We start from the raw sequence: 12,427 nt of genomic DNA, 5'->3' as shown, positions 1-12,427 counted from the left end.
TCTACTTCTACTTCAAACTTTCCTGACACACCATCTTAATAGTTACTTGATAATACGCTCTTAAGAATTGTAAATAAGAAATCTAATTTTTTTATTTATGCAATTTAAAAGCTAATGAATTTGATGGATGAGATATTGTGAAGCCACCATGCCCTTTTATAGAATTAGAATTAGAATTAGAATAATGTTGTACTGAACCATCTTAATAGTTACTTGATAATACACTCTTAATAATTTTTTTATTAATGCATTTTTGTACGTTTGTTTTTAGCGTAAAAACTAAAAAGAAGATGATCGATCATCTGTAACTACGTTATTAGATGATAGGTAGACTATAGTGTAAGTTAATCAAAAAATTATCCATTATAAACATTATCATAATAGAATATTAATTAAATGATCGAGACAATCAAGATCATATATATAAATAAGCAAAAGACCGGGACCGAAGAAGTTGGTAGTATAAGAAACTCGTATAATTCTATGTATGAGTGTCTCATATGGATAAAAATGTGAAGTTTGGTCTTTTGTGTATACTGATTGGGACACACAAGGAAAATGGAATATAATTAACAAAGGGAATCAAGGTAAAGAAATGAGATTAACCAATGTCCGCCACTCTACCCCATTCTCCACTGACATCTACCACCAACAACACAACCTACTATCTGCCAGATCGGCGCCGCCGGCGTCCCACCTCATCATCAAACCTCTTCGCGCACCACCCTAAGCTCGTCTCACAACCATTAATCCAAACATAAACAACATATCTACACTCGTGAACCACGACCTATTCTGAACCACCCTAAGATTTGGTGTTTATAGGAATGGGAGAGAAGGTTTCGGCGGTGATGGTGGTAGTTTGGAATCGGAGATTGTTAGTTAAGTAGGGGGTGTTAGATGGTGGTAATGACTGGCAAGTGAAGGAGGTCGCCAGCGATGGAGTGTGTGTGGCCGCCGATGCGGCAACTATGGTGGTTCCGACATCATCTGAGGTGGTTGTCTGCGGTGGGTGAAAATGATAGTTGTGGCGTTGCTTGTTGTTAGTAAGGGAATGAAAATTGATGTCCTTGGGGGCTATGGGAATCATTTTAGAGGGATAATGGGTAATCCTATTCGTAAAAGTGGAGTAAGGGCAAGTAAAAATACACTAAACAAACACGACCAAAAGCAATGAAACATTTTCATTTATTTCCTTTTTCTAGAGACCCCAAACCAAGCAGCCCCCAGTAATTATTAACTTTCGTTTAAATACCACAGGTTTCTGATCATGGGTAACTCGGTTGAGTAGGGCTTACTCGACCGAGTTGGTTGTCGGGGGTGTTTAGGTTGGGTTCTGGAACGCCAGAACTTGATCGAGTATGTTGGTACTCGGTCGAGTTGGGCTTACTCGGTCGAGTACGTTCTGTACTCAGTCGAGTTGCATGTCTGACGCGGTTTTATCCGCGGTTTTGATTATAATGATTGGAGAAGTATATAAAGACGCCTCATTAGTTCTTAATCATTTCTTAATCTTTCTTTTAAAACCCAAACTACGTAGAACTCCTCTAATCATTCTAATCATTCCTAAAGTCGGATTTAAGGGAGTTTTACATCTTTCTTTTGCGTCAATTCATCGGTAAGCATCGTACTTTTGTCTTATGGTCATATTGTTGTTGTTGTTAAATCCTAGTTAATCAGATTTATTGGGGGTTTAGGATAGATTTTGATTATATGATGTATGTATAGGTGACGAGTTCGTAGAAGAGCCTTTCTGATTTTGTTGCTGTGATTGTTGGGATGACAGTGCGGAGGCCGTGGTGCTAGGACCAGAAATGGTACAGGAGATGGTTGAACAAGTGAAGTTGATTCGGCAAAAGATGAAGGTGGCCCAGGATCGACGAAAGAGTTATGCAGATTTACATCGACGAGCGGTGGAGTTTCAAGTGGATGACAAGGTCCTTTTAAAGGTGTCACCTATGAAGGGTGTCATGCGATTCAGCATGAAAGGAAAGTTGAGTCAGAAGTACATTGGAACGTATGAGATTTTAGATCGTGTAGGCGAGGTGGCCTATCGATTGGCCTTGCCACCGGCGCTTGATCAGGTGCATAATGTTTTTCATGTGTCTCAACTTTAGAAGTATGTGACTGATCCATCTCATGTACTTGAGGTGGAACATATTGAATTGGATGAAGCACTTATGTCGAAACAGAGAAAGAGATCTTTGATAGAAAAGTGCGCAAGACAAGGAAGGGTGAAACTGTGTTACTTAAGGTGTTGTGGTTTAATCATAAGTTTGAAGAGGCTACATGGGAAGCGGAGGAAACTATGAGAGAGCGTTACCTTCATCTTTTCGATCAGGTATGGTTGGTTATGGGATCGTGACTGGTTTCTTTTAAGAAGGGGGGGGGGGGGGGGGGGGTAGGAGATAACTGCATGTGTTTTGGGATAGTTTTGGCATGTTTATAAGTTTTCGAGTTAGTTGTGGGTCGTTTTCTTTAAGTTGTTTGGTTTTGTGGTTTTGCTTTTGTGTCGGATCGGGTGAATTTCGGGGACGAAGTTTGTTTTAGGGAGGGAAGACTGTAATACCACAGTTTTCTGATCATGGGTAACTCGGTCGACTAGGGCTTACTCGGCCGAGTTGGTTGTCGGGGGTGTTAAGGTTGGGTTCTGTAATGTCAGAACTTGATCGTGTTGGGAAATGTGTCCTCAACAATAGTGCGATCACATGATTTAAATATCATTATTAAATCTCATTTTAAGAATACATGTGGGATGTAATATTTTGATACCAACCTTGGTCCACACATATCGGTAATGATTGGCTGACTAGAGTTTGACATTACTGTCGTGCGACGGTGGTGATCAGTTGATCTCCTTAGGTCATACCTATAGGGAAATACTCTTAATTGATTATTTAATTAATCGTATACCGATACGAGTTAATTAAATTGCTTAAAATTGACGAATGATTTTGTGAGTATAATTTACGTATCTTATTGTAAATATGATTAAATGAGACACGGTCTAAGTAATCGAATTGTTTTATTACTTAGATGAAATTATTGTTTACAGAAACAATTGAAACGGAATGAATAAATTATTATAAATACAGAATGTTGTAGTTTATAATTTGGAAACATTTTTGGTACGAGTAATTACGAATTACTAGTCGATTTTGTAAATGACATATTTTATGAGTATGTTAATTTTTAATATGATAAAAACACATTACATTGTGACATGTCATGTAACATGTTACATGTGACAAATTTGACGAATGACAAAATAAAATGGATTCTCCATTTTATGCTTAAAACCGAAAATAAGGGTGGGAGTGTATTGTTTATATTGTGTTGTTTATTTTTAAATGGAGACACAATCATAACCCTAGGTTGTAGGCTTGCATGGCTAGTCTCTTGTGAAGAGCAAAAATGAAAAATATTGGGCAACATACCCAAGCCATTTTTTTCGGCCAAAAAAGAAAAGAAAAGGAGAGGTTCTTTTTCTTATTATTCATTCATTCATTCAAGACAATAATTTTCTAGAGTAAGAAAATTAATATGCTCTCTACATCTTATGAGATTTCTAGAGAAATAAACCACACAAAATACTCCCTCTTGACCGAAATTTTCAAGAGAAAAATACAATTTATTTTGTGTCAATTTTATAGTAAAACTAATATTATTACTAGATCTAAATAATATTGGTTATTATGAGTTTCCTTGGGTATATGCTTTTGGGAGGGATTCTATATTTGAATCCTTGTTCTTCCATTTGGAGAGCTCAAGAACAAGTGAGTAGGAGAACTCACTTGTGCCCATATATCCGAAAATCATATGGTGAGATAAAGATTTCTTCTCTACATTTTATATTGTTTGCATGCATAAAATCATTTATTAATTTTATGACAAATTAAAATAAAACATATATGAATATGTTAAGTATATAGATCTGATTTTCCAACAGATCGAGTATGTTAGTACTCGGTCGAGTTGGGCTTACTCGGCCGAGTACGTTCTATACTCAGTACCATCACTTGAGAATCCGAGCCAAGGATGTTCCTTAGACAGCTTTCAGATCGCGGTATGCTCAGTATGAGTACGTTGTGATGCCTTTTGGGTTGACTAATGCACCAGCTGCATTCATGGATTTGATGAATAGGATCTTCAGTCCTTTCGTGGACCAGTTTGTGGTGGTCTTCATTGCCGATATCCTAGTATATTCGAAGACTAAAGAGGAGCCTGCGAAGCATCTATGATTGGTATTGTAGAAACTACGCGATAACCAGTTGTATGCTAAGTTGTCCAAGTGCGAGTTTTGGCTGGAGAAGGTAGCTTTTCTGGGTCATGTGATTTCGAAAGATGGGGTGTCTGTGGATCCTAGCAAGATTGCAGCAGTGTCAAACTGGGAAGCACCGAAAAATGTAGCAGAAATTCGCAGTTTCTTAGGCTTGGCTGGTTACTACAGAAGGTTCGTGAAAGATTTTTCTACCATTGATAGGCCGATGACAGCTTTGATGAGGAAAGAGAATCGTTTTCGCTGGGATGAGAGTTGTGAAAAAGCATTCCAAACTTTAAAAGAGCGTTTGACTACAGCTCCTGTCTTAGCACTACCTGAGGGAAGTGAAAACTTTGAGGTCTATACTGACGCTTCGAAGAATTGTCTGAGTTGTGCTTTAATGCAACATGGGAAGGTCATCGCTTATGCGTCGAGGCAACTGAAAACTTATGAAGAGAACTACCCTACTCATGACATGGAATTGGGAGCCGTTGTGTTTGCTCTAAAGATTTGGAGACACTACCTCTACGGGGCAACTTTTAAGGTGTTATTAGATCACAAGAGTTTGAAATGCATTTTCACTCAAATGGAGTTGAATATGCGATAGAGGAGATGGATGAAGCTGATAGGGGACTATGATATGGAGATAATCTACCATAAGGGAAAGGCTAATGTTGTAGCTGACGCGTTGAGCAGTAAGAATGTGCATTCCTTACACAATGCTTTGTCACTAATGCAGCTGAAAGATGAAGTGACTAAGATGGGTATACATATGATTCACAAAGCGGACACCATTGGGGATTTGATAGTGGAACCAGAGTTTTATGATAACTTGAGGCAGACACAATTGCTAGATCCTAAAATTCAAGAATGGAGAGCAAGGATAGGTAACAACAATATGTAAAGATTCTCGCTTCACGAGGATGTTCCTAAGACAGCTTTCAGATCGCGGTATGCTCAGTATGAGTATGTTGTGATGCCTTTTGGGTTGACTAATGCACCAGCTGCATTCATGGATTTGATGAATAGGATCTTCAGTCCTTTCGTGGACCAGTTTGTGGTGGTCTTCATTGACGATATCCTAGTATATTCGAAGACTAAAGAGGAGCCTGCGAAGCATCTATGATTGGTATTGTAGAAACTACGCGATAACCAGTTGTATGCTAAGTTGTCCAAGTGCGAGTTTTGGCTAGAGAAGGTAGCTTTTCTGGGTCATGTGATTTCGAAAGATGGGGTGTCTGTGAATCCTAGCAAGATTGCAGCAGTGTCAAACTGGGAAGCACCGAAAAATGTAGCAGAAATTCGCAGTTTCTTAGGCTTGGCTGGTTACTACAGAAGGTTCGTGAAAGATTTTTCTACCATTGATAGGCCGATGACAGCTTTGATGAGGAAAGAGAATCGTTTTCGCTGGGATGAGAGTTGTGAAAAAGCTTTCCAAACTTTAAATGAGCGTTTGACTACAGCTCCTATCTTAGCACTACCTGAGGGAAGTGAAAACTTTGAGGTCTATATTGACACTTCGAAGAATTGTCTGAGTTGTGCTTTAATGCAACATGGGAAGGTCATCGCTTATGTGTCGAGGCAACTGAAAACTTATGAAGAGAACTACCCTACTCATGACATGGAATTGGGAGCCGTTGTGTTTGCTCTAAAGATTTGGAGACACTACCTCTACGAGGCAACTTTTAAGGTGTTATTAGATCACAAGAGTTTGAAATGCATTTTCACTCAAAAGGAGTTGAATATGCGATAGAGGAGATGGATGAAGCTGATAGGGGACTATGATATGGAGATAATCTACCATAAGGGAAAGGCTAATGTTGTAGGTGACGCGTTGAGCAGTAAGAATGTGCATTCCTTACACAATGCTTTGTCACTAATGCAGCTGAAAGATGAAGTGACTAAGATGGGTATACATATGATTCACAAAGCGGACACCATTGGGGATTTGATAGTGGAACCAGAGTTTTATGATAACTTGAGGCAGACACAATTGCTAGATCCTAAAATTCAAGAATGGAGAGCAAGGATAGGTAACAACAATATGTAAAGATTCTCGCTTCACGAGGATGTTCCTAAGACAGCTTTCAGATCGCGGTATGCTCAGTATGAGTATGTTGTGATGCCTTTTGGGTTGACTAATGCACCAGCTGCATTCATGGATTTGATGAATAGGATCTTCAGTCCTTTCGTGGACCAGTTTGTGGTGGTCTTCATTGACGATATCCTAGTATATTCGAAGACTAAAGAGGAGCCTGCGAAGCATCTATGATTGGTATTGTAGAAACTACGCGATAACCAGTTGTATGCTAAGTTGTCCAAGTGCGAGTTTTGGCTAGAGAAGGTAGCTTTTCTGGGTCATGTGATTTCGAAAGATGGGGTGTCTGTGAATCCTAGCAAGATTGCAGAGTGTCAAACTGGGAAGCACCGAAAATGTAGCGAAATTCGCAGTTTCTTAGGCTTGGTGGTTACTACAGAAGGTTCGTGAAAGATTTTTCTACCATTGATAGGCCGATGACAATGCTTTGATGAGGAAAGAGAATCGTTTTCTTGGGATGAGAGTTGTGAAAAAGCTTTCCAAACTTTAAATGAGCGTTTGACTACAGCTCCTATCTTAGCACTACCTGAGGGAAGTGAAAACTTTGAGGTCTATATTGACACTTCGAAGAATTGTCTGAGTTGTGCTTTAATGCAACATGGGAAGGTCATCGCTTATGTGTCGAGGCAACTGAAAACTTATGAAGAGAACTACCCTACTCATGACATGGAATTGGGAGCCGTTGTGTTTGCTCTAAAGATTTGGAGACACTACCTCTACGAGGCAACTTTTAAGGTGTTATTAGATCACAAGAGTTTGAAATGCATTTTCACTCAAAAGGAGTTGAATATGCGATAGAGGAGATGGATGAAGCTGATAGGGGACTATGATATGGAGATAATCTACCATAAGGGAAAGGCTAATGTTGTAGGTGACGCGTTGAGCAGTAAGAATGTGCATTCCTTACGCAATGCTTTGTCACTAATGCATCTGAAAGATGAAGTGACTAAGATGGGTATACATATGATTCACAAAAGGGACACCATTGGGGATTTGATAGTGGAACCAGCGTTTTATGATAACTTGAGGCAGACACAATTGCTTGATCCTAAAATTCAAGAATGGAGAGCAAGGATAGGTAACAACAATATGTAAAGATTCTCACTTCACGAGGATGAGAGTGTTCAGTATGATGGTAGATGGTGCCTTTCTGAGGATGCGGAGATGAGAAAGGCAATCATGACTGAGGCTCATTGCACTCCTTACTCAGTGCATCCGGGTGTTGACAAACTGTACAAAGGCTTTAAAAAGACCTTTTGGTGGCCCGGGATGAAGAAAGATATCGCGGAGTTTGTAGCTAGATGTTTGACTTATCAGAGGATCAAGGGTGAACAACGAAGATCGCAAGGTAAGGTTCAGTTACTTGAGGTACCAGAGTGGAAGTGCGAATCCATTTCAATGGATTTCATTATAGGGCTACCGAAGACTTAGCAGGGCAACAATATGATTTGGGTGATTGTGGATCGACTGACCAAGTCATCTCACTTCATTCCAATGAAAGATACATGGACCAAGCTGCAACGGGCTAATGGTTATCGAAAGCATGTGGCAAGGTTGCATGGGGTGCCGAAGGACATAGTGTCAGATAGGGATGCAAGGTTCATATCACAGTTCTGGCAGGAATTCCAGGAGTTAATGGGTACTACTTTGAAGATGAGTACATTATCCCATCTTGCGACGGACGGACAAACCAAGCGAACTATAAAGACCTAGGAGGACATGTTGAGGGCTTGTGTGATGGAATTTGATGGTAGCTGGGAAGATAGGTTGGATTTGATCGAGTTCTCATATAATAAAAGTTATCATACTAGTATTGGAATGGCACTTTTGGAGGCCTTATATGGACGAAGGTGTAGGAGTCCCATTTGTTGGGATGACAGTGCGGAGGCCGTGGTTCTAGGACCAGAAATGGTACAAGAGATGGTTGAACAAGTGAAGTTTATTCGGCAAAAGATGAAGGCGGCCCAGGATCGACGGAAGAGTTATGCAGATTTACATCGACGAGCGGTGGAGTTTCAGGTGGATGACAAGGTCCTTTTAAAGGTGTTACCTATGAAGGGTGTCATGCGATTCGGCAAGAACGGAAAGTTGAGTCAGAAGTACATTGGACCGTATGAGATTTTAGATCGTGTAGGCGAGGTGGCCTATCGATTGGCCTTGCCACCGGCGCTTGATCAGGTGCATAATGTTTTTCATGTGTCACAATTTCGGAAGTATGTGACTGATCCATCTCATGTACTTGAGGTTGAACATATTGAGTTGGATGAAGCACTTATGTCGAAAACAGAGAAAGAGATCTTGGATATAAAAGTGCGCAAGACAAGGAAGGGGGAAACTGTGTTACTTAAGGTGTTGTGGTTTAATCATAAGGTTGAAGAGGCTACACGGAGGCTACATGGAAAGCGGAGGAAGCTATGAGAGAGCGTTATCCTCATCTTTTCGATCAGGCATGGTTGGTTACGGGATCGTAATCGGTTTCTTTTAAGGGGGTAGGAGATAACTGCATGTGTTTTGGGACAGTTTTGGCATGTTTATAAGTTTTCGAGTTAGTTGTGGGTCGTTTTCTTTAAGTTGTCTGGTTTTGTGGTTTTGCTTTTGTGTCAGATCGGGTGAATTTCGGGGACGAAGGTCGTTTTTAGGGAGGGAAGACTGTAATACCACAATTTTCTAATCATGGGTAACTCGGTCGACTAGGGCTTACTCGGCCGAGTTGGTTGTCGGGGGTGTTTAGGTTGGGTTCTGGAACGTCAGAACTTGATCGAGTATGTTGGTACTCGGTCGAGTTGGGCTTACTCGGCCGAGTACGTTCTGTAACACCCCCATATACCAAGGAGCCTTAACAAGACCTTCCCTTGCATATAAGGGCGTTACCATCTCGGTTGCCCGAGGACAGTAATAATCAAATGTCGATAAAAGAACAATTAAGTTATATTACAAGTGATTACAAAAGTACTGACATATAAATGATACAACTACAACACCACATTTAGCTATGTGAACTACTACTGTCGTATCTTGTGGAAGACTCATTCCGCCAAGCACCCAGCTAACATCCAGATCACAACCTGCTAAAACCGACTGCTCACCATAATGGATCACGGCAGACACAACAGAAACAAACACAAGACAAAACCACACAAGGTCAGTAACTGAGAAAATACACCAACAACCACATACACAACGCAAGTACATAAAACATACACACACCACATCTCCAATCAATCACTGTCACCGACTGTCCACTGGACCAGCCCTGCCAGTGGGGGACCGCAGCCGTTCCCACCTAAGCCCCGCTCATCAAACTGAGCGATAAATCCATGTCCATTATTGTGCACATCCCCTCCCGTGGCGGGTTCCACGGAGGGCGAACTACGGACGTGAAGCCACTCCCGCAAGTGACTCCACTCAGCCGAGGACGTACCTCGAGAACCATAGGCAAACAATCACAATCAGCTGCACCACAACAACGTTAATCGAAACAACACAACACCAACCAATTACCACAATCAATCAATCATATTGACGCTACATCAATCAAACCACATCAAAAGACACACTAGACAACCAACAGTACTGAGTAGGCGAACCTACCTTTAGCCAACTGCAGCGATTCCACGTTCGACCATATGATATCAATCAACCACGCAACACCTATACAAACAGTACAACCATCTATCACTATCACTACAACCCTAACTAAAAACACAACGACAATGATGATGACGATGACATACCTACGCATAGCAATCCGACGTCAAGACCGCTACCCGACTCAAGCAACCCATTCCCATGGCATAAGCATCCTCAAGGACCTCAAAGGAAGGAACTATGGTGAATGGAAGAAGAAGAGATGGCATCTAGGTTTAGGAAAGAGAAGCGGAAATGATTTGAGGTTTCACGAAACACGATTTAAAATTCCCCGCTGCAAACCCGTTACTCGATCGAGTAACTAACTTACTCGATCGAGTGAGCCCTACTCGATCGAGCTCTCAAGCTACTCGATTGAGTAGCCTCAGCTAGATCGAGTAACACTCAACCAAAACTCACATCGTCATAAGATATTACTAGCAAGGTTTCCGAAGGTCAAGATACGCGTCTAAGGTCGGTCAACGGGTCCCTAAAAGGGCGGGTATTACAGTCTTCCCCCCTTAAAAAGAACTTCGTCCCCGAATTTCGACTCATCCTCCCCCGCGATACAAGGCAAAGGAATCAAGGTCTACACCACCGCTCACCCGACACAGGTCAACATTACCGTTTAAGAATACCATCCCCCTATGTATGTTCATCAGACATCATCATCCACCTTAGCACACAATACACAACACGACTCTCTGCTAATCACCAACTTCCTTTTTGAATCACTGAGCACATAGTGTCCACAAGAACGATTAACTCGACTATCACTTGCACTTACTACACAATATTATTCAAAAGTACACCAACACAATCATCTGACTACACTTTCATCCATTACTTGCCAACGATTACCAGTTACAAAACACACAAAACAACGGTCCTACCACAGATTCGCAACAATACAGTGTTCATTCCACTCTATTATTTTAGCCACACAACACAATTCTACTAATAGCAACTCCACTACCGCTAATAACATCCAATTCTCATGACAACATAACAAATAATCACTGAAAATAAAGTATAACGAGATGCTATTTTATTCAACAATTATAAACTCTTACTCAATTACACAATAACCACTATAAAACTATTCAAACAATCATTCACATACTTTAAAATATCACAAAAGTACTATAAAATTGTTATAATTACATCATTTTTCCTTGGCGACATTACTCTTCCCCTCTTAAAAGGAACTTCGTCCCCGAAGTTCACCATCAAACACTTTCCTGACATACAACCGACACATAATGTACCACATTGATATTACTGACGCATCGCAAAGCAACCTTGACTCATGATGACAGAACATACTTTTTGACATTACTCACTTTGATTCATAAAAGCGTAAAACCACTGAAAGCGTGCATCACACCACAAGCTGTACTATTACCAACTAGCAGTCATGTCACTAATTATTTGTTATACGATCATACCAATTATGTAGTAAAATTATAATCATGGTGCACTACTTATCTAAGGCAGCTTGATATAGAATACAAAATTATATAAAGACCACCGAGAGTTGTACAAATTAACCAATATGCATATTCGACTCATGACGGCCACGACACTTTCTGAACATTACGTAAGCATGGCTCTCACACACACACACAGATATATATATATATATATATATATATATATGCGCTATATATATGCGCTATTATCAATTCGAACAACACCACTGAACGTTTCCCACCGACTATCAAACATGGCAAGAATTGCTCCCTTATATTACCATACCAAAATGCAACAAGAGTTACAACCGCCAAATATTACGTTACCTGAAACAATTTGATTTAGCATTTTAATTTATAGACATAACATCTAAACTTGTATAGATCGCACCACCCCATGCAATAATATAACCACCGGTGACACTAAACAATGATATAAGACACCCCCAACAAGAATAAACATAACAACATTTAAAGATATGATGATTCAACCAAGTTTTAGAACGAAAAGTAGCTGTAACAGTGCTACTCGATCGAGTTGGTTAGGCACTCGATTGAGCTGGCCTTACTCGATCGAGTTCATCAGCTACTCGATCGAGTAGACTGAGATCAGAACACTCCTCAAGTGTCACACCTGCAGTTACTCGATCGAGTGAGGGGCACTCGATCGAGTAGCCACAGGTCAAAACTCCCCCAAAATGCCATGTCAATACCAAGCAATCATATAAACACGAGTCGGAACACTCTCTCGACCCAAAACCCTGCATAAACAGTCTAAAGAGTATTCAAAATACGGCCTTATAGCCAACATGCATACCAAAGTCTAATAAAGTACTACCAACAAAGACAAATACTATACACTACAAATCCATGAAACGGTAGAAAAGAAAAGGAGTATCATCACTCCTGTTGAACCATATAGAATATGTTTATGTTTTGATGATGTCAAGGTGTTTTAATATTATATAT

The 12,427-nt window shown here is 40.4% G+C and overlaps 1 protein-coding gene across 1 annotated transcript; it reads left to right on the top strand.

Moving 5' to 3' along the window:
• Nucleotides 1-8,177: 8,177 nt before the first annotated feature.
• LOC141588778 (uncharacterized) lies at nt 8,178-8,777 on the top strand. The gene is made up of 2 exons (XM_074410204.1): nt 8,178-8,270; nt 8,379-8,777. The coding sequence occupies exons 1-2, from the start codon at nt 8,178-8,180 to the stop codon at nt 8,775-8,777; spliced, it is 492 nt and encodes a 163-aa protein (XP_074266305.1).
• The last annotated feature ends 3,650 nt before the right edge of the window (nt 8,778-12,427 follow it).

The sequence above is a fragment of the Silene latifolia genome, chromosome 6 (genome assembly GCF_048544455.1).
Source record: "Silene latifolia isolate original U9 population chromosome 6, ASM4854445v1, whole genome shotgun sequence".
NCBI classification, from domain to species: Eukaryota; Viridiplantae; Streptophyta; class Magnoliopsida; order Caryophyllales; family Caryophyllaceae; genus Silene; species Silene latifolia.
This window is presented reverse-complemented; position numbering and strand designations above follow the sequence as displayed.

Excerpts from the sequence above, each read along its gene's own strand:
- LOC141588778 (XM_074410204.1), top strand. The coding sequence starts at position 8,178 with ATGGCACTTTTGGAGGCCTTATATGGACGAAGGTGTAGGAGTCCCATT. Across the intron at positions 8,271-8,378 it reads TGGTTCTAGGACCAGAAATG|GTGGATGACAAGGTCCTTTT; the intron begins GTACAAGAGATG and ends GTGGAGTTTCAG.